Raw genomic sequence first — 23,283 nt, 5'->3', positions numbered from 1 at the left:
GGAGGATCACTTGAGGCCAGGAGTTTGAGACCAGCCTGGGCAACATAATGAGACCCCATTTCTACAAAAAATTTTAAAAATATTAGCCGGATGTGGTGAAATGCACCTTTAGTCCCAGCTACTCTGAAGGCTGAGGCAGGAGGATCGCTGGAGCCCAAGACTTTGAGGTTTTAGTGAGCTGTGATTATGCTACTGCACTCCATCCTGGGGAACAGAGTGAGTTTCCTGTCTCAAAAAAATAAAAGCCCCGGAGGGAGGAATTGAAATTATAGCCTAATTCAGTGATTCTGAACTTCCTAATGCCGCAACCCTTTAATACGGTTCCTGTGGTCGTTGAGAACTGCTGGCTTAATTACTTTGACTATTCTTTCATAATGTTTTGTTAGCAACATTTTAGAATAATTGTAAACATTTTTTGTATATATAATAAGTATTTATAAAATAGTGTATTTTATCAGATTAGCCCTTACATAATTTGAACAAAATAGAACTTCATCATTTTAGATAGCAAGTAGAAATTTATTCATATTAAACAATATAACTGGCTAATAGAGTTAAGCATTGAATTTTTTACCAATAATTTTTTCTTGAACTTGAAATTGAGTTATTTATATATGTCATTTAATGTAACAATTTCTTTTAATACTTTCTAAAAAGATTGTGTTGCTTTTTATTCAGTTTAGCCCCAAGCAGTTAGGCAAGTCAGTTACCATGGTAGGTATTAATTTCCTTACCTTAGTTAGAGGTTTTAGGAACACAGAAATCTCTGAGCTCATCCACTGAAACCCAACTTTCACTTGAGATTGGCCTCAAGAAACTAGTGTTACCTAGAAGATGGCACTGTTTTAAGTGTAAAAACGCTGTGCTATTGAGTTGAATTTCTGTTCCATCGAAGTATGGCTTAAAAGGTGATTAAAAAAATAAAAGGTGATTAAAAAACTATCCCTTCTTAGCTAATTTGGAGTGTAATTGGTCTTAATTATTCTTAATTTGTTCTAAATTAAATCTTACTGGTGTTATTTCTCTTGATTTGAACTAAAAATGACTTCAGCAGACTTGTCCTAATATTTCACTGCTGTCAAATAGAATCACTTAAGATGAATTTCTTTGTAAACATAATTCCATGATTTTGACAGATAATCTCTTAACATGTAATTGGCTAATATTACTAAGTCTGTGCAGTGGGTCTACTCATGTAGCTATCATGAGGACTACTGTACAGCTAATTGATCACAAAGGCTTTATCAAGAAGGTGCATTCATACTGGATATTTTATGAATGTATTATGGAGATAAGTAGGAGTTAGCAGATGGGCCACTGTGCCCTATTTGACTTGCTGTTTTTATGCTAGGAGCTAAATGGTTGTTACAGTTTTAATTGGTTGAAAAATCAAAAGAAGAATAACATTTTGTGAAATTTGTATAAATTCAGCTTTCACTGTCTATAGGTAAAGTTTTATTCTAAAATTGCTGTGCTTATTTGTTTAAATGTTGTCTACGACTTTTGTGCTGTTGCGGCAAAGTTGAGTAGTTTTGACAGAGACCATCTGGCTCCTGAAGCCTGGAAGATTTACTGTTTGACACTGTACTGTAAAACCATTTCCCCCTTTTATTGATGTACTTTTGCCCTCTGATTGCTGAAAGGAACTATTTATATAAAAGTTGGAATGTAAAGAAAAGTACAAGGAATAATTTTAAAAATCATCTGCAGGCTCGGCACCCATAGTGCAGTGGTTAGGGCGCTGGCCACATATACTGGGGCTGGCAGGTTCGAACCCGGCCCAGGCCTGCTAAACAAAAATGACAGCTACAACAAAAAAATAGCCGGGTGTTGTGGTGGGTGCCTATAGTCCCAGCTACTTGGAAGGCTGAGGCAAGAGAATTGCTTAAGCCCAAGAGTTTCAGGTTGCTATGAGGTGTGACACTACAGCACTCTACCAAGGGCAGCATAATGAGACTCTGTTTCAAAAAAACAAAAACAAAAACCCGTCTGCAATTTTGAGATAACTGGTAATATTTTAGTAAACGTTGCTGTAGACCTGGGTGACCAACTTACTTTTTCTCTGCTGCACATTGGAAGAATAAGAGTTGTGTTGGGCCACTCAGTAAATACGCAAACGCTAATGAAAGCTGATTAGCAAAAACAAAGTCTGTGTATGCTTTCTGTGATGTCTAACACCACAGAAAAGCAAAAAAAGTCCACACAAAGGCTGCAGGACACCCCTGGTCTAGACCTTCATACACAACACACATATATGTATTTACAGAAATACACATATACTACTTGGGAATAACTTCTGTCCAGAGTTTTGAATTTGTAGCAATATAAATTTATTCATAACTAGTAACATTGATGTAATACAAGGATTTATATAGTTGATAACACATATATTTTACATATTTTATCTTACTACCTATAATGCATGTGGCGACCCCAAGAGTTGATAATGTCAGTTCTGATTCAGTGAATCATAAATCTTACCCAATGGCAAATTTTGAGAATGATTCAAAGAATACAAACAAGCACCAACTGTAGATGGAATGCTCTTTTTTTTTTTTTTTGGAGGAGTCCCAAACTGTGAGAGACAGGTTCCAAAAATGTACCTTAGGACATGTTATGGCTTTGGATTAGTAGATTAATTTTAGGCAGTGTGTGCAAAAACATTGCACAAGGAAAGTTATTTGGTTTTGGAATGCCTGTTTTATATTTTCTTTCTTTCTTTTCTTTTTTCCTTTAGAGACAGAGTCTCAGTTTATCACCCTCGATAGAGTGCCTTGGCATCACACAGCTTACAGCAACCTCCAACTTCTGGGCTTAGGCGATTCTCTTGCCTCAGCCTCCCAGTAGCTGGGACTACAGGCGCCTGCCACACGCCTGGCTATTTTTTTTGTTGCAGTTTGGCTGGGCCCGGGTTTGAACCTGCCACCCTTGGTATATGGGGCCGGTGCCCTACCCACTGAGCCACAGGCGCCGCCTCTGTTTTATATTTTCTTAGATGGTTATTTGACTATCCCCCCCACCCATTTACCATCTACAAACTAATGAATCCATATTTCTAAGCTTATTATGGTAATCTAAATAGTTGAGTTATATATCTTGCTCACATTTTCTTGATTTGAACTCCTTGGTATTTTTCTATTTGGATATGCTCTTAATGAGTTTTCAAGGCTACCAGCTGGTTTGAGGTCATTAGTATGTTTACTGGGAACCCTGGTTGAAGTTTTTTTCCTTTCCCCCATAGTAAAAGAGTGAGTTACAGGCCAGCTATTAACTATTTCTTTTCTAATGCATGGGAGTGATGGAGTTTGGTCTGTATGGACAACTTAAATTTGGTAAAGTAATCTTTTAAGTTTTTTGTTCCATAAATTGTTAATGTTTTTAGGTTTTGGCTCATGCTTGGGAATATGAATAGCTAAAATGGATATTTGCCAGATACTGTTTGAATTCTTCAAAGTTTACTTTGCTAAATATCAAATATAATCAGCTATCCCTAAATCATAAATAGTTACTATGATTATTTAACATCATGTTTCATCATGAGAGTCTTTGGGGTATCTTCACAACTGCTACCCCCTGATTAGAAATTTGAAATATGGGCCAGGCACGCCTGTAATCCTAGCACTCTGGGAGACCAACGCAGGTGGATTGCTTGAGCTCAGGAGTTTGAGACTAGCCTAAGAGTGAGACTCACTCTGCACTAAAAACAGAAAGAAGAAGAAAAAAAAGAAAAGAAAGAGAAATTTGAAGTAATAGGAACTAAGATTGAGGTTTGAGAAATTTACTAAGAACTTTAGGCTACTTCAGTTTATGTGAGTCATATCAGAGTGTGGTTCCAAAATATAGCTTGGCTTTGTGGTGGGCGCCTGTAGTCCCAGCTACTGGGGAGGCTGAGGCAAGAGGATCGCCTAAGCCCAAGAGCTGGAGGTTGCTGTGAGCTGTGACGCTAGAGCACTCTACCGAGGGTGACAAAGTGAGACTCTGTCTCTAAAACAAACAAACAAAAAACAACAAAACAGAGTGTGGGTCCATTATACCATTAACAAACAATATATTCGTTCTCTTATTCACTGTGTTTTCTTTAAACATTATTTGTACTTTGGTTTACATTGAGGAGAGCCCTCAAAGGTAGTACATAGATCAATAAAAAATCATTTAAGAAATTTATTGTTAGGGAAACTTGTTCACATAGGCCAAGAACATAATGAAAACTCTTTAATATAGAAGAGCTCTTATCTGTCTTCATAATTAAATCTCTAAGTAGACTTGTGAATAAGTCTAACAGTTTTGTTGAATTTACTTAGATTTTAGGTAGGTGATAATCATACAGAAAATTAAAGATGTCAGAATATATATAACAATTTATGCACCCAAGGATTTTCATTGTTAAAGAAATAAATGTTATTCTTTGTAAGGATTAGTGTTAGTAAGGATTAGTCATAGAATAATAGCATTTTGAAATTGCTAAAACTTTTAGAACTCAATTAAAATGGCTGATTTGTTTTTTAAAAGGAGAAAATAATAAAAGCTTAGTTATTACTTCTGTCTCATTGTTTTTCTTTGTGTTTTCAGCTCTTGTAACCTATCCTTAGGCTTAGATGCCACAACTTTAAATATGTATATTTAGTTTTTCAGTTATCTCCACAGGGCTATGAGTTTTCTTTCAAGATTGTGTTGTATTGGTCCATGCCTGTGGCTCAAAGGAGTAGGGCACTGGCCCGATATGCCAGAGGTAGCAGGTTCAAACCAAGTCCCTGCCAAAAACTGAAAAAAAAAAAAAAATTCTTTTGTATTTACACGTAAAGTCATTGCATTTTGGATTTTGCAACTAGGGCATTTTGGAGATGAATGAGGAAAGATTGGAATCAGCCCCACAGCAGCGGAAAGTTCCTGAATGGATGTTTAAGAGGAATAAAAGATGTGCTGTAGAAGAAAGAAAGGTATGTTGCACACTGATTAGTCTTTCAGATGGGAAATTTAATTTAAACTTGACCATACAATTCTCACTTGTAAACTTCAGGTCATTTTTTTTTTTTTGAGTTTGAACTGTGATTTATTTTCTTTTTATTTATTTTTTATTGTTAACTCATAGCTGTGTACATTAGTGCAATCAAGGGGTACAATGTGCTGGTTTCATATACAATCTGAAATATTCTCATCAAACCGTTCAATGTAGCCTTCATGGCATTTTCTTAGTTATTGTATGTAGACATTCGTATTCTGCCTTTAGTAAGTTTCGCCTGTACCCATTCTAAGATGCACTGTAGGTGTGACCCCACCCATTACCCTCCCTTCACCCTAACCTCCCCCCTCCCTTCCCCTTCCTTGGCCCTTTCCTCATAGTCTTGTGCTATAGTTGGGTTATAGCCTTCATGTGAAAGCTATAATTTAGCTTCATAGTAGAGCTGAGTACATTGGATACTTTTTCTTCCATTCCTGAGATACTTTGCTAAGAAGAATATGTTCCAGGTCCATCCATGTGGACATGAAAGAGGTAAAGTCTCCATCTTTCTTTAAGGCTGCATAACATTCCATGGTATACATGTACCACAATTGCTAGTCCATTCGTGGGTTGATGGGCACTTGGGCTTCTTCCATGACTTAGCAATTATGAATTGGGCTGCAATAAACATTCTGGTACAGATGTCTTTGTTATATTGTGATGTTTGGTCTTCTGGGTATAAACCTAGTAAAGGAATTATGGGATTGAATGGCAGGTCTATTTTTAGGTCTCTAAGTATTCTCCAAACATCCTTCCAGAAGGAACTTATTAGTGGGCATTCCCTCCAGCAGTGTAGAAGTGTTCCCTTTTCTCCACATCCACGCCAACATCTCTGGTTTTGGGATTTTGTTATGTGGGCTACTCTTACTGGGGTTAGGTGATATCTCAAAGTAGTTTTGATTTGCATTTCTCTGATGATTAAGGATGATGAGCTTTTTTTAATGTGTCTGTAGATTGTGCATCTGTCTTCTTTAGAGAAGTTTCTCTCAAGTCCCTTGCCCACCCTGAGATGAGATCACGTGTTCTTTCCTTGCTAATATGTTTGAGTTCTCTGTGGATTCTGGTTATTAGACCTTTATCGGAGGTATAACCTGCAAATATTTTCTCCCATTTGAGGGCTGTCTGCTTGCCTTACTTACTATGTTCTTGGCTGTGCAGAAGCTTTTTAGTTTGATCTGGTTCTAATAGTGTATTTTTGATACTGCTTCAGTTGCCTGGGAGTCCTCCTCATAAAATATTCACCCAGGCCGATTCCTTCAAGAGTTTCCCCTGCACTATCTTCAAGAATTTTTATAGTTTCATGTCTTTAGTTTAAATCTTTTATCCGGTGAGAGTCTATCTTAGTTAATGGTGAAAGGTGTGGGTCCAGTTTCAATCTTCTACATGTTGCCAGCCAGTTCGCCCAGCACCATTTGTTGAATAGGGAATCTTTTACCCACTGAACGTTTTTCATTGGCTTGTCAAAGATCAAATAACGGTAAGTAGCTGGATTCATCTCTTGGTTCTCTATTCCGTTCCAGACATCTACTTCTCTGTTTTTGTGCCAATACCATGCTGTTTTGATCACTATCGATTTATAGTATAGTCTCAGGTCTGGTAGTGATTCCTCCTGCTTTGTTTTTATTGCTGAGTAATGTTTTAGCTATTCAAGGTTTTTTCTGATTCCATATAAAACGAAGTAGTATTTTTTCAAGATCTTTAAAATATGACAATGGAGCTTTAATAGGAATTGCATTAAAATTATATATTGCTTTGGGTAGTATAGACATTTCAACAATGTTGATTCTTCCCAGCCATGAGCATGGTATGTTTTTCCATTTGTTAACATCTTCAGCTATTTCTTTTCTTAAAATTTCATAGTTCTCTTTGTAGAGATCTTTCACGTCCTTTGTTAGGTATACTCCCAAATATTTCATCTTCTTTGGCACTACTGTGAAAGGAATAGAGTCCTTGACTGTTTTTTCTGCTTGGTTATTGTTGGTATATATAAAGGCTACGGATTTATGGGTGTTGATTTTGTATCCTGAGACATTGCTGTATTCCTTGATCACTTCTAAAAGTTTTATAGTAGAATCCATAGTGTTTTCCAGATCTACGATCACATCATCTGTGAAGAGTGCAAGTTTGATCTCTTCTTACCCTATGTGGATACCCTTGATAGCCTTTTCTTCCCTAATTGGGATGGCTAAAACTTCCATTACAATGTTAAAGAGCAATGAAGACAATGGGCAACCTTGCCTGGTTCCTGATCTGAGTGGAAATGATTTCAGTTTAACTCCATTCAGTATGATATTGGCTGTGGGTTTCCTGTAGATGTCCTCTGTTAGTTTAAGAAATGTCCCTTCTATACCAATTTTCTTAAGTGTTCTGATCATGAAGGGATGCTGGATATTATCAAAAGCTTTTTCTGCATCAATGGAAGGAATCATATGGTCCTTATTTTTTAGTTTGTTTATGTGCTGAATTACATTTATAGATTTACGTATATTGAACCAACCTTGAGACCCTGGGATAAATCCCACTTGGTCATGGTATATAATTTTTTTGATGTGTTTTTGGATTCTGTTCATTAGAATCTTATTGAGTATTTTTGCATCAATATTCATTAGTGATACTGGTCTATAATTTTCTTTTCTTGTTGGGTCTTTTTCTGGTTTGGGGATCAAGGTGATGTTTGCTTCGTAGAATGTGCTGGGTAATATTCCTTCTTTTTCTATATTTTGGAAGAGGTTTAGTAGTATAGGTACTAGTTCTTCTTTAAAGGTTTGGTAGAATTCTGACGTAAAGCCATCTGGTCCTGGGGTTTTCTTTTTAGGGAGATTTTGTATAGTTGATGCTATTCCAGAACTTGATATAGGTCTGTTCAACATTTCCACTTCATTCTGGCTAAGTCTTGGTAGGTAGCGTACTTCCAAGTATTGGTTGATTTCTTTCAGGTTTTCATATTTCTGAGAATAGAGTTCCTTGTAGTATTCTTTAAGGATTTTTTTGAATTTTTGAGGGGTCTGTTGTTATTTCATCGTTACCATTTCTGATTGATGAGATTAGAGATTTTACTCTTTTTCCTGGTTAGGTTGGCCAAAGGTTTATCTATTTTATTGATCTTTTCAAAAAACCAACTATTGGATTTTTTGATCTGTTGTATAATTCTTTTGTTTTCAATTTCATTTAATTTTCTCTAATTTTGGTTATTTCTTTTCTTTTGCTCAGTTTGGGGTTGGAGTGTTCTTCCTTTTCCAGTTCCTTGAGATGTCCCATTAAGTTATTAATATCCTCTCTTTCCGTTTGCTTGAGGAAGGCTTGCAGTGCTATAAATTTCCCTCTTAAGACTGCCATTGCAGTATCCCAGAGGTTCTGGTGATTCGTGTCTTGATTGTTGTTTTGTTCCAAAAATTTGATGATTTCCTTCTTAATCTCATCTGGTTGTTTGGCTTCCATGTTTTTGTATGGGTATACAGGTTCCTGTTGTTATTGAATTCAACTTTTATTCCATGATGGTCTGAGAAGATGCAAGGAATAATTTCTATTTTTTTAAAATTTTCTGAGGTTAGATTTGTGGCCTAGGATGTGGTCAATTTTGGAGTATGTTCCATGGACTGATGAGAAGAATATGTATTCAGTTTTGTTGGGATGAAATGTTCTGTAGATGTCTGTTAAGTCCAGATGTTGAATGGTTGAGTTTAAATCTAAAATTTCTTTGCTTAGCGTCTTTTTAGAGGATCTATACAGCACTGCTAAAGGATCTATACAGCACTTAAAATCTCCAACTACTATGGAACTGGAGGAAATCAAGTTGCTCATGTCTGTTAGAGTTTCTCTTATAAATTGAGGTGCCTTCTGGTTGGGTGCATAAGTATTAATAATTGAGATCTCATCATGTTGAGTATTACCTTTAACAAATACGAAGTGTCCATTCTTATCCTTCCTTATTTCTGTTGGTTTAAAGCCTATTGCGTCTGCGAATAGGATTGCAACGCCTGCTTTTCTCTGCTTTCCATTTGCCTGTAATGTAGATGACCATTCCTTCACCTTGAGTCTATATTTGTCTTTTAATGTAAGATGCGATTCTTGTATGCAACAGATATCTGGCTTGAGTTTTTGTATCCAGTCTGCCAACTTGTGCCTCTTTAGAGGACAATTTAAACCATTCACATTAATTGAGACTATTGATAAGCCTTTCGAGAGTCCGGAAACTCTTGAAAGTTTTTTAATCCTTTTGCGACTGGAAGTTGGAATTTGATCAAAATTTTCTGGGTGCGTTTACTTTTGTGGTGGAGGATTACACTGGTCTTTATGGAGGATAGGTCTGAGAATATCCTGTAGAGCTGGTTTAGTTATGGCAAATTTCTTCAACATGTGAATGTCATTCAAGTATTTAATTTCTCCGTCATAAATGAAACTCAGTTTAGCTGGGTACACGATCCTCGGTTGAAAGTTATTTTGTTTTAGGAGATTAAAAGTGGATGATCATCCTCTTCTAGCTTGAAAGGTTTCAGCAGAGAGATCTGCAGTTATTCTAATATTCTTGCCCTTGTAGGTGATGGTTTTCTTTTGTCTGGCTGCTTTGAGAATTTTCTCCTTCATATTAACTTTAGTGAAATTGATTATGATGTGTCTGCGGGATGTCTTATTTGGGTTGAGTCGTGCTGGAGTTCTTAAACTGCTATCTGAATTTTAGAATGTCTTGGCATGTCTGGAAAGTTCTCCTTCATAATCTCATGGAGAAGAGACTGTGCCTTGTGAAGCCACTTCATCGCTTTTGGGGATCCCTATGAGATGAATATTGGTTTTGTTCGAATTATCCCAGAGCTCTCTGAGAGAGTGATCTGTTTTCGCCCTCCATTTCTCTTCTTCTTTGAGAGTTTGGGAGCATTCAAAAACTTTGTCTTCAATGTCAGAAATCCTTTCTTCTGCTTGCTCCATTCTGTTACTGAGTGATTCTACTGTGTTTCTCACATTTTTGAGGGCTGCAACTTCTTGTCTCAATGTGTCACAATCTTTGGTCATTTAGTCTTTGAATACTTTGAATTCTTTAGATATCCTTTGGGTTACTGCTTTGAATTCTAATTCGATCTTATTTACTATCCAGATTCTGAATTCATTTTCTGACATCTCAGCTATTTGTTTGTGTATGGGATCTTGTGCTATGTCTGCCCCATTGATCCTTGGGGGAGTTGATCTACTCTGATTATTCATATTGCCAGAGTTTTTCTGTTGATTTCGCCTCATGATTATTTTTCACCATTGCCTCTGGCTGTCCTCAGAGTTGGGAGGTGTTGCTCCAAGATTAAACCCCAGCAGGATCACTCTGTTGATGCTGGATCTTTGTAGGTAGTGACCCTGTGTAATTTCTTTGGGGCTGCCCCAGCCAGGGAGTTCTGGTTGTAGAAGCAGCTCCGGAGGGTGACACACCCGGATCCAGCAACAGGGTGGGAGGTGGTGCGCACTGTTCTGGGAGTGCCTGGCCCCCAGTGACTTTGGCACAGAGAGCCCAAGGCTCTAGCAGTCTCTGGCTGGGAGAAGGGCTTCGTGCAGAGGCATGGAGGGCTCCAGAGGGCACACGGCTACCAGAGTCCCTGGTCAGACGTGCAGGCGTTGCGGACGCAGGGGAGGGTACGGGAAGGAGGATGCAGGGTTGCGCGGCTCCTGCAGTTCCTGGTCAGGGCATGCGGGGGCCCAGCGGGCCTGGGTTGTGGGTCGGGGGTTGTAGCACAGCTCTTATGGAGGTCCTGGCCACGTGAAACCCAGGAGTTTGGGGTCGCTATGAGGTGTGATGCCACGGCACTCTACCCAGGGCTACAGCCCAAGGCTCCCGTGTGCCAAAACTGGTCTCACTGTGTCCCTGAGAGTTAAGGCTGTAAGGCAGCTCAGTCTCCGCGTTTAGGCTGCTCAGTCGCTAGGTTACTAGCTCCCGCCTGATTCTTGCTCTGCGACCCTGAGGGTGGAGCTTGCGGGGGCAGTTCTCTCCCTGCGGCCCACAGCCGAACACTTTTAGCTCTGTCCGGCTCAGCGGCTCAGTCTGGGGCCCTAGACAATGCCCAGAGTTCTCCGCACTCCTGCTCAAGCTCTCCCCAAGGCAGTTCAACTGAGTGCCAAGTCCAAAAACACCGAAACAGTTCACAGGTAAGGCCTTTCTGGTTTGCAGTCTCACTGCTACTTGTAATTATAGCTGCCTGGGGGGATTAGGTCGATTGGACACACACAATCACTTGGCAGTTTTCCACTGTTTTTGTCCTCCTCTTGGGGGCCAGAAGTCCCTTTCTGACTCCCTGTATCCTCAAAGGGATGATTATAGGTAGATCCCACCAGCCAGAGATGCCTGGAGTGTTAACTCCCCAGATTCACCGTGCCCAGTTGCAGGGAAGCAGTTACTCGGCTGCCATCTTGCTCCCTCTTTTTTTTTTTTTTAATTTTTTATTGTTGGGGATTCATTGAGAGTATAAGAAACCAGGTACACTGATTGCATTTGTTAGGTAAAGTTCCTCTTGCAATCATGTCTTGCCCCCAAAAGGTGTGGCACACACCAACGCCCCTTCCTCTTTCCGTCTCTCTGCTCTTCCTTTCCTACCCCTCCCTCCTCCTTTCTCACTCTGCTCTCCCCTTTCGACACCACCCGTATCCTTAATTGTCCTCATATCAAAATTGAGTACATGGGATGCATGCTTCTCCTTTCTTGTGATGCTTTATTAAGAATAATGTCTTCCACTTCCATCCAGGTTAATACAAAGGCTGTAAAGTCTCCATTTTTTTTAATGGCTGAATAGTATTCCATGGTATACATATACCACAGCTTGTTAATCCATTCCTGGGTTGGTGGGCATTTAGACTGTTTGCACATTTTGGCGATTGTAGATTGAGCTGCAGTAAACAGACTAGTGCAAGTGTCCTTAGTATAAAAGGATTTTTTTCTTTCTGGGTAGATGCCCAGTAATGGGATTGCAGGATTAAATGGGAGGTCTAGCTTGAGTTCTTTGAGGTTTCTCTATATTTCCTTCCGAAAAGGTTGTACTAGTTTGCAGTCCCACCAGCAGTGTAAAAGTGTTCCCTTCTCTCCACATCCACGCCAGCATCTGCAGTTTTGAGATTTTGTGATGTGGGCCATTCTTGCTGGGGTAGATGGTATCTCAGGGTTGTTTTGATTTGCATTTCTCTAATAAATCGGGATGATGAGTATTTTTTCATATGTTTGTTAGCATCTGTCTTCTTCAGAGAAGGTTCTATTCATGTCTCTTGCCCATTGTTATATGGGATTGTTGGCTTTTTTCATGTGGATTTATTTGAGTTCTCTATAGATCCTAGTTATCAAGCTTTTGCCTGATTCAAAATATGCAAATATCCTTTCCCATTGTGTGGGTTGTCTCTTTGCTTTGGTTGTTTTTTTTTTAGCTGTACAGAAGCTTTTCAGTTTAATGATGTCCCGTTTGTTTATTTTTGTTGTTACAATTACTAGGACAGTCTTCATGAAGTCTTTCCCCAGGCCAATGTCTTCCAGTGTTTTTCCTATGCTTTCTTTGAGGATTTTTATTGTCTCATGCCTTAAGTTTAAGTCCTTTATCCATTTTGAATCAATTTTTGTGAGTGGAGAAAGGTGAGTCCAGTTTCAGTCTTTTACATGTGGATATCCAGTTCTCCGAACACCATTTATTGAATAGGGAGTCTTTCCTCCAAGGTATGTTCTTCTTTGGTTTATCGAAGATTAGGTGGTTGTAAGATGTTAGTTTCATTTCTTGGTTTTCTATTCAGTTCCAAGTGTCTATGTCTCTATTTTTGTGCCAGTACCATGCTGTCTTGACCACTATGGCTTTGTAGTACAGACTAAAATCTGGTATGCTGATGCCCCCAGCTTTATTTTTATTACTAAGAACTGCCTTAGCTATTCGGGGTTTTTTTCTGGTTCCATACAAAACGCAGAATCATTTTTTCCAAATCTTGAAAGTATGATGTTGGTATTTTAATAGGAATGGCCTTGAATAGGTACATTGCTTTTGGACGTATAGACATTTTAACAATGTTGATTCTTCCTAGCCGTGAGCATAGTATGTTCTTCCATTTGTTAACATCCTGTGCTGTTTCCTTTCTGAGGATTTCATAGTTCTTTTCATGGAGGTCCTTCACCTCCCTTGTTAGGTATATTCCTAGGTATTTCATTTTCATTGAAGCTGTAGTGAAGGGAGTTGTGTCCTTTATTAGCCTCTCATCTTGACTGTTATTGGTGTCTACAAAGGCAACTGATTTGTTGACGTTGATTTTATATCCTGAGACATTACTGTATTTTTTGATGACTTCCAGGGGTTTTGTGGTTGAGTCTTTGGGGTTCTCTAAATATAAGATCATGTCATCAGTAAAGAGGAAGAGTTTTACCTCTTCTATTCCTATTTGGATTCCCTTTATTTCCTTTTCTTGCCTAATTGTATTGGCTATAACTTCCAGCACTATGTTGAAAGGTAATGGTGACAGAGAACAAACAACCTTGTCTGCTTCCATTTCCAAGAGGAAAAGCTTTCAGTTTTACTCCATTCAGTAAAGTATTAGCTGTGGGTTTGTCATAGATAGCTTCGATCAGTTTCAGAAATGTGCCATGTGTGCCTATACTCCTCAGCGTTCTAGTTAGAAAAGGATGCTGGATTTTATGGAATGCTTTTTCTGCATCTATTGAGAGGATCATATGGTCTTTATTTTTGCTTCTGATAATATGGTGGGTAAAGTTTATAGACTTGTGTATGTTAAACCAGTCTTGCATCCCTGGGATGAAACCTCCTTGATCATGATGTATGACTTTGTTGATGATAAGCTGTAATCTATTGGGTAGGATTTTATTGAGAATTTTTGCATTTATATTCATGAGTGAAATTGGTCTGAAATTCTCCTTTTTGGTTGGATCTTTTCCTCGTTTTGGTATCAGGGTGATGCTTGCTTTGTAGAATGTGTTGGGGAAGATTTTTTTCTCCTCAACTTTTTGGAATAATTTTTGGAGTACAGGAATAAGCTCTTCCTTGAAGGTTTGATAGAATTCTGGTGTGAAGCCATCAGTACCAGGGCATTTTTTTGTTCGAAGCTTTTTTATTGTTTCTTTAATCTTAGTGTATGAAAGTGATCTGTTCAGAAGCTCTGTTTCTTCCTGGCTAAGTCTAGGGAGAGGGTGTGATTTCAAATAGTGATCTGTTTCCTTCACATTGTCAAATTTTTGGGCATAGAGTTTCTGGTAGTATTCAGAGACGATCTCTTGTATCTCTGTGGGATCATTTGTTATTTCCTCTTTATCATTTCTGATTGAGTTTATTAGAGATTTTTCTTTTCTGTTTCCAGTTATTCTGGCCAAAGGTTTATCTATTTTACTTATTTTTTCAAACAACCAACTCCTTGTTTCATTAATTTTCTGAATGATTCTTTTGTTTTCAATTTCTTTGATCTCTCATTTAATTTTGAACTTTGCTTTTCTTCTACTGGTTTTAGGCTTAGATTGTTCTTCTTTTTCCAATTCTGTAAGATGGCTTGTGAGTTTGTTGATGTGCTCTCTTTTCTGTTTTTTCGAATGTAGGCATCTAAAGTGATAAATTTTCCTCTCAAAACTGCTTTTGCAGTATTCCACAGGTTTTGGTAGCTTGTTTCATCATTGTTGTTGTGCTCAAGGTTTTAGTGATTTCCTGTTTTATTTCTTCCTGTAGCCATCTGTCATTCAACAGAAGGTTGTTTAATTTCCATGCCTTTGGGTGAGGTTGAATGTTTTTGTTGGAGTTCAGTTCCACCTTTAGTGCCCTGTGGTCTGAGAAGATACAAGGTAAATTTTCAGTTGTTTTGATTCTGTTGAGGTTTGTTTAGTGTCCTAGGATGTGATCAGTTTTGGAGAATGTTCCATGGGGCGATGAGAAAAATGTATATCCTTTATCTTTGGAGTGGAGTGTTCTCTACACATCTATCAAGCACAGTTGTTCTAGGGTCTCATTTAAGTCCCTTATATCTTTGTTTAATTTCTGTTTAGAGGCTCTGTCCAGCTTGGTGAGAGGAGCATTAAAGTCCCCTTTTTTTATGGTATTATAGGATATCATATTGCTCAGACTAAGGTCTGTTTTAAAATTAGGCACGTAAATATTTAGAATTGAAACGTCTTCTTGTTCTATTTTTCCCTTGACCAATATAAAGTGACCATCTTTGTCTGTTTTGACTTTAGTTGCTTTAAATCCACATGTATCTGATCTGAATTCCGTTTGTCTGAAAAATTGTGTTCCAACCCTTAACTCGGAGTTTTAATTTGTGTTTTGAAGCTAGGTGTGTTTCCTGCGGACAGCAAATGGATAGCTTGTGTTTTTTAATCCAGTGAGCCAATGTATGCCTCTTCAGTGGGGAATTCAAGCCATTAATATTTTGAGATAATTGATATGTATAGTAGTGTTCTATTCATCTTATTTTGTGAGAGTCCATTGCTTCGTTTTATCTTTTGCATCAGTGTGGAAGCTAGGTTCTGTCCTTTAATTTCTGAGTTCTTACTTTGCTGTTGATCCATTGTGATGGTCAGTTTGTAGAACAGGTTGAAGCATTTACTCTGGAGCTGGTCTTGTGGCAAATTTCCTCAATGTTTGTATATCAGTAAATGATTTGATTTCTTCATCAATTTTAAAGCTTAACTTAGCAGGATATAGAATTCTGGGCTGAAAATTGTTCTGTTTAAGTAGATTAAAGGTAGATGATCATTGTCTTCTTCCTTGGAATGTTTCATTAGAGAAGTCTGCAGTCACCCTGATGGATTTGCCCCTGTAGGTCAATTGGTGGTTACTCCTGGCAGCTTGAAGAATCTTTTTTTTTTGTCTTGACTTTGGACAGGTGCATCACAATGTGTCTTTGAGAAGCTGTGTTAGAGTTGAGGCAACCTGGGGTCCAGTATCCCTCTGAAAAGATTATGTCAGAATCTTTTGTGATGTTTGGGAAATTTTCATTTATAATATTCTCTAGTATGGCTTCCATTCCCCTGGGGCATTCTTCTTCCCCTTCTGGGATACCTATCACTCATATGTTTGAACGCTTCATGAAGTCCCATAATTCTGTCAGTGAACATTTTGCTTTCTCTGTCTTCTTTTCTGCCTTTTTAACTATTTGAGTTATCTCAAGAGCTTTGTCCTGTACCTCTGAGATTCTTTCTTCTGCATGTTCTAAGCTGTTGTCTATACTTTCTATTGCATCTTTAAGTTCCCTAATTAACTGCTTCAGTTCCTTCTGTTCTGCTTTGTCCTTTCTATATTCTTCATCTCATTCATCTCTTGTTTTATTCTGTTTTTTCCTTTTGTTTATTTTGCACTTTATCAGCAGTTTCCTTCATTGTTTCCATCATTTCCTTCATTGTTTTCATTATGTGCATTCTAAATTCCCTTTCTGTCATTTCTAATATTTCTTTATAGGTGGAATCCTCTGCAGTACCTACCTCACAGTCCATTGGGGGTGTTGCTCTAGATTGGTTTTTCATGTTGCTGGGATTTTTCTGCTGATTCTCCTCATGAGTGATTTCTTTTATCTGTTTCCTTGCCTTAATTTCCCTTTGACTTCCTCTTGCTCTTTAAGTTGCCATGCCTGTGGACTAGGGTTTTGATGAGTCCTTTTGGTACGGGATCAGAAGGATGAGAAGGTTGAAGAGGAAGAAAGGAAAAAGGAGAAAGGAGAGGGGGTTGGTGAAAGGGAATATTTACAAAAGGAAGAGGGGCGCAGAAAGAGGGAGACAGAGCAATATAGGTGCACAGTAGGGTACTTTGACCCAACCTTAAAAACCACCCAACCTCTGGGGGTGCCGGGTTGGGTGGTTCCCTTGAGGTCAGCAGCTCTTAGCTAGCCTGTTTAGACACAGCACCCCACCTCTGCCAAGTAGAGAGGAAAGACAAAAATGCTATAAATCAAACCAAAACAAGCAAACAGAAAACTTTATGGGATAAAATTGGGGAATTGCGGCGTCTGTGGCTCAAAGGATTAGGGCTTTGGCCCCATATGCCCGAGGTGGAGGGTTCAGCCCAGTCTTGGCCAGAAACTGCCAAAAAATAAAAATAAAATTTGGGGAAAAAAACGAATAAAAGAGGTAGAAACACTAGGAAAAATGAAGTTCTAATTGTTCAAAAGGCAATAATGGAAAATTGTATTTAAACTAGAAAAATGAAGAAAGAAACAAAGAAAAACAAGAAAAGAAAAATCTGTAGGGAAAATGTTGAAATTAAAAAAAAAGCAAAAAACAAAGCAGTATATACATCTTGCTGGATATTGTCTGGGCAACAGGTGATCTTCTGGGGTATGAGATGTTAATCACACTGCTGGTACAGCTGTACGAGATGGAGACTGGAGGCCTGTTCTAATTTCTCAAACCCCTCTGGGTGGAGAGCCTAAAGTGGAGACCCTAAATCTCTACTCAGTTTGGCTAAGCAGAAGCTTTCCCAGGAAAGTGCTTGTCACTGGGATCACTCCTAAAGTGGCTATTTACTTAACCAGTGTCCCAATACTAATCTTGCTTATGCCCTTGAGGCCTAAGGCTGCAAGATATCTCTGTCCCCTCCTTTAGGCTGCTCAGTCACTAGATTACTAGCTCCCACCCTGTCCTTGCTCTGTGACCCTGAGGGTAGAACTTGCTGGGGCACTTCTCCCACAATGGCTCCAAGCAGCCCACAGGTGAACACTATTAGCTCCGTCTGCCTCAGCGGCTCAGTCTGGGGCCCTAGACAACGCTTAAAGTCCTCCGCACTCTTGCCCAAGTTCTCCCAAGGTAGTTCAACTGAGTGCAAGTCCAAAAAAACCAAAGCAGCTCACAGGTAAGGCTTTTCCAGTTTGCAGTCTCACTGCTGCTGTACTCACAGCTGCTGGTGGGATTAGACTGAACGAACACACGCAACTACTTGCCAGTTTTCCACTGCTTTTGTCCTCCTCCTGGGGTCCAGAAGTCTCTCGCTGACTCCCTGTGTCCTCAAAGGGATGTGTATAGGCAGATCCCACCAGCCAGAGATGCGTGGAGTCTTCTCTCCCCAGGCTCACTGAGCCCAGTTGCAAGGAAGCTGTTACTCAGCCGCCATCTTCAATTAAATTGTCCAGGTCATTGTTTAAGTCACCAGGATCTAGTTATTGAGTGGTTAAATGGCAGCATGTTTTAATTGAATTTACAAAATGAGAATTTGTATTATAATATTTTCCCTTTTTATATTCAGTTTGCATGGTTGACCTTACTAATTTGCTTTAATTCATTTAATAATTTAGACAACATTAACATGTTTGAATTATTTTTATTGTTTTTGCAGTTTTTGTCTGGGGCCGGGCTTGAACCCGCCACCTCCATGGCCATATGGGTCGGCACTCTACTCTGTTGAGCCACAGGTTGAATTTTTTGATTGAGCCAGTTTTAAGTGCTCATAGATTTGAGGACTTTTTGCTTGATTTGCCATCCAGTCTTCAGCATTTTAAGGCAACCTTGTTATAGCTAGAATACTAATATGATTATCTGGAAAACACTCAGTGAAATAAATGCTTTTATGAAAATAGGATTAGAAGTTTGTAAATAAACTTGTTAAGAAAAATAATTTTATAATAGGATGGTTTTCTAGTTATTAAATTGTCTTTATGACTTTATTAGTCTAGAAAGCATTAATTGATAAAACTTAAAAGTATAAATTAAATGCTTCTGTGAACTTTATTATTTCAGTGAACATTTATTATTTAATGTGAATTTTATTTGCACTTTTAAAGGCATCGTCTGTTCAGAGGAGTGTTTTTGAAGATGACCTTCCGTTCTTAGAATTCACTGGGTCCATTATGTATAGTTATGAAGCCAATGATTGCTCTCTCCTGTCAGAAGATATTGGGTAAGAGATTTGAATTTCCTAAATTCATTTGAATTTGGACCCTTGGAAGATAACTATTGTGGTAGTATTTGTGGGTACACTGAGTTTTACAGTTGAGATATGTTTAACACATAATTATTTCTACATGTAGAATATAACTAAGTTGTATTCTACTTGTTTTTTTTTTGAGGCAGACACTTACTTTGTCTCCCTTGGTAGAGTGCCGTGCCATAAAAACAGTAACTTTGAACTCTAGGGCTCAAGTGATCCTCTTGCCTCAGCCTCCCAAGTAGCTGGGACTACAGGTGCCAACCATAGTGGCCTGCTAAGTTTTTGTTGTTGTTGCAGTTTTTGCCCGGGGGCGGGATTGAACCCGCCACCTCTGGTATATTGGGTCGGCACCCTATTCCATGAGCCACAGGCACCACCAATTTTTTTTTTTTTTTTAAGTAGAGACATGGTCTTGTTCTTGTTCAGGCTCAGGCTCTTGAACTCCTGAGCTTCAGCAATCCACCTGCCTTAAGCTCCCAGAGACTGTTAGTACTTTTTTTTTTGGCCGGGGCTGGGTTTGAACCCGCCACCTCCGGCATATGGGACTGGCGCCCTACCCGCTGAGCCACAGGAGCCGCCCGACTGTTAGTACTTTTAAATTTGGTTGCCTTGTTAAATTAGAACTCTGCAGTAATGCAATCTAAAAGTCTTGAAGCATTTTACAAGCAGAATTAGTAAGGAATTCTTTCAGATCTCCTTGAAGTTGTTATAACTGTCCTTTTTAATTTTTAACTGTTATATATCGGGTTAAAAGAAGCAGAGGCAAGTTAAGCTATTTATTAATGAGGTCCTGGTGGCAGCTATAAATAGACATAGCATTCCGGTGTCCTCACTCCCACTATCGTTTTCTGGCCCCTTTTGAGTCTCATATTGAATTAAATTAAATCTCACAGAGAAGGTAAAATCTATTATTTATGATTACGTATTAAATCTACCACCTTACCTTTGGTATTGCTGTAGTATGTCATTTCTGAAGGCAGTAAGCATGAGTGGTCTGAAGAATTGTAGCTTTGATGAATTGTTTGTATTTTATCAAAGGCAGATAGGTTTTGTTGTTTTTTCCCTCTCTGTTGGCCACGTTTTTTGTTTTTTTGTGACAGAGTCTTACTATGTCGCCCTGGGTAGAGTGTTGTGGTGTCACAGCTCACAGCAACCTCCAACTCTTGGGGTTAAGTGATTCTGTTACCTCAGCCTCCCCAGTAGCTGGGACTACAGGCGCCCTCCACAATGCTGGGCTGTTTTTTTTTTTTTTTTTTTTTTGGTTGTAGTTGTCATTGTTTGGCAGGCCTGGGCTGGATTTGAACACTCCAGCTCTGGTGTATGTAGCTGGCACCCTATCTGCCTGAGCTACAGGCCCTGAGCCTGTTGACCATTTTTAACATTATGCTAACATTTGCAACAATTTGATTATGAAGTGCCTTTGGGTTGGTGTTGTGTGGTTTATATTTATCCCCCTTAAGATTCATTCAGTTTTTGGATCTGTGGGATAATAGTTTAAATTAATTTAATTTATAGATTTAATATTAAATTTGAAAAATTTCTTAAAATATTTGTTCTTTTTTCTTTCTGGGACTCTGAATCTACAGAAGTTATGTTGCTTAATTCTGTGTCATAGGCCACTGACATTTTTTCCTTTCAGTGTTTTTTTCCTTTTGTCCTTTTTTCTCTCTGTGCTTCACTTTGAATAGTCTTTTTGCAATGTCTTCAAATTCATTTATTTTTTTTTTCTTCTGTAGACTCTTCATCCTGTGACTTTTTACTATTTATGTATTTATTTTTTAAGGCAGTCACAGAACAAAGTTTATTGAGGAAGAGAAAGTTAGGTTTACAGAGTAAGAGCAAGATATAGGTTTGCAGAGCAAGACGCGTTCGCCATAGGCAGCGAACAGACCTCCACTGCCAGGCAAGGGGGCAGAGAGGCATTTTTTATTTATTTTTGAGACAGTGTCTCACTCTTTTGCCCTGGGTAGAGTGCTGTGGTGTCATAGTCGCTCATAGCAACCTCAAACTCTTCGGCTCAAGTGGCTTCCTGCCTTAGCCTCCCGAGTAGCTGGGACTATAGGTACCCACCATGATACCTGGCTAGTTTTTTTCTATTGTTTAGTAGAGAGGGGGTCTCCCTCTTGCTAAGACTGGTCTCACACTCTGATCTCAAGGTATCCACCCACCTTGGCCTCTCAGAGTGCTAAGATTACGAGTGTGAGCCACCACACCCAGCATGACTTTTTAATTTTAGATAATTATATTTTTCATCTCTATTAAGTTCCATTCAGTTTTTTGAAAAAAATATTGTTTTCCATTTGGGTCTCATCATATTCATAAGTCCTTGAACATATGTTGTTTACTTACAACAGCTGTTTTAATGTACTTGTCTGTTAACTGCAGTATTCTTGATTTTTTTCCTATTGGATGGTTTTCTTCTGATATGGGTCATATTTTCCTGTTTCTTTTCATGGCTGTTAATTTTTTTTTTTTTTGATTAGGTATTGTGATTTTTACCTTGTTGGATATTAGATTTTGTTTTCTTCCTTTAAAGAAAGGAGCTTTATCAGACAGCTAAGTTACATGGAGATCAACTTTATATATATATATTTTTTTTTTTGCGGTTTTTGGCCGGGGCTGGGTTTGAACCCGCCACCTCTGGCATATGGGGCCGGTGCCCTACTTCTTTGAGCCACAGGCACCGCCGTATATTTGGGGGCTTTTTAAAGGGTTTATTAGGGCAAGTCTATAGTTGTCTTTACTCTATGGGTAGTTTAGCCATGACTAATGTGTGACCCTTCTGGGGTCTTTACTGATTGCCCCAGGTGATCAGCAAGGGTTTCTACCCTGATTTTTCAGAACTTTAATGCCTCTTGCCTTTGTGTAAGCCCTAAGAAGTATTCAGAATTTTAATATCTGTTGCCTTTGTATAAGCCAATAAGAATTGTCAGCCTCACAGTTTCAATATATACCTGCATATCATAGTATTCTACAAAGACTAAAGGAGAACCCTATGAAGATTCCTAGAGCTCTTTCCCTGCCTCGTTCCCTCCTCTCCAGAACTCTGCTCTGCAAGTTCCAGCTCTTTAGCTTCTGTGATTATAAACTCTCTGTTGCCTGGAATGTGTTCAGGCAGAATGCTGGGGCAACTGTAAAACTCACCCTTTGTTTCTAGTCTTGTGCTGCCTGTTGTCTAGTGTCTGAAAACAGTTGTTTTTATATTGTCCACTTTTCTGCTTTATGGTGGAAAAGTGTGGTCCTTGTTATTCCATCTTGTCATGAAGGTGAAGCTGAGTTTATTTTTTTAAAACATGTCTTTAATTTAAAAAATTGTGAAATAGGCAAATATAAACAATAACAGGTAACAAAATAACAAAGACACATATTTCTCCCACCTTGCTTTATCAAATTTAATATTCATTTTCTTTGAATCTTTGTTAAGAAATGAAACAATGAAATACAGCTGAAGCCCCATGTGTAGCCTTTCTGATTCTTCCCCTGTGCCCCTTTAAGATAACTTTTATCATGAATTTAGTGCTTAGCAGTCTTTCACATGTTGTTTATACTGCTACTTCACAATTTTATATCCTAAAATGTTACATATGTTGTTTTATCCACTTACAAACTTTAAAAAATGCTGTCAAATTATGTGTGTATTCTTTAACTCAACATTAAGGTTTTCAGAATTTTTCTTGTTCTAGTTACATTTTAACTTTTTTTTTTTTTTTTTTGAGACAGGGTCTCACTTTGTCACTTGGGCTAGGGTACAGTAGCATGATCAAATTTTTGGGCTCAATTGGTCCTTCTGGCTCAGCCACCCATGTAGCTGGGACTATAGGCTTGTGGCACCGTGGCCAGCTAACAGTCTTGTTATGTTGCCCAGGCCGATCTGGAACTTTTGGCCTCAAGTGATCTTCCTACCTGGGCCTCCCAAAGTGCTAGGGTTATAGGCCAGCCCCATTTTCAATTTTATATGATTATCTATTGTTTTACTATGCCATAATTTGTCCATTCTCTTATTGCTAGAAATATCATTTGTTAATAATTTTCTGCTATTAGGAACCATGTTGCAGTGAATATTTTTGAGACAGAGTCTTACTTTGTCACCCTTGGCAGAGTGCTGTGATGTCATAACTCACAGCAACCTCCACTTCTTGGGCACAAGCAATTCTCATGCGTCAGCCTCCTGAGTATCTAGGTCTACAGGCGCTCACCACAATGTCCAGCTATTTTTAGAGACAGGGTCTCTATAACACTCAGGCTGGTCTTGAACCTGTGAGCTCAGAACAGTCCACCCTCCTTGGTCTGGCCTCCCAGACTGCTAGGATTACAGGTGTGAGCTACTGTGCCCAGCCTTGCAGTGGAATATTCTTAAGCATTTCTGTTTCTTTGTACACATAAGAGAGTTTCATACACTTAAAGAAAAAATTGCTAGGTTTATTCTTTCTCAAGTAG

The 23,283-nt window shown here is 38.7% G+C and overlaps 1 protein-coding gene across 5 annotated transcripts in view; it reads left to right on the top strand.

Moving 5' to 3' along the window:
• WRN (WRN RecQ like helicase) overlaps positions 1-23,283 on the top strand; it is a 148,550-nt gene that overhangs the window by 14,986 nt on the left and 110,281 nt on the right. For all 5 annotated transcript variants that reach the window (XR_008377355.1, XM_053578458.1, XM_053578459.1 and 2 more), the window contains 2 exons: positions 4,830-4,937; positions 18,701-18,816. Coding sequence is in view for 4 of the 5 variants with exons in the window: in XM_053578458.1 (XP_053434433.1) it covers positions 4,842-4,937; positions 18,701-18,816 (212 nt within the window). In the remaining variant the exon portion in view is untranslated. Of the gene's footprint in view, positions 1-4,829; positions 4,938-18,700; positions 18,817-23,283 lie in introns of those variants that run through there.

This window comes from Nycticebus coucang, chromosome 24 (assembly GCF_027406575.1).
Source record: "Nycticebus coucang isolate mNycCou1 chromosome 24, mNycCou1.pri, whole genome shotgun sequence".
NCBI classification, from domain to species: Eukaryota; Metazoa; Chordata; class Mammalia; order Primates; family Lorisidae; genus Nycticebus; species Nycticebus coucang.
The sequence above is the reverse complement of the archived record's forward strand: the minus strand, read 5'-3'. Positions and strand labels throughout refer to the sequence as shown.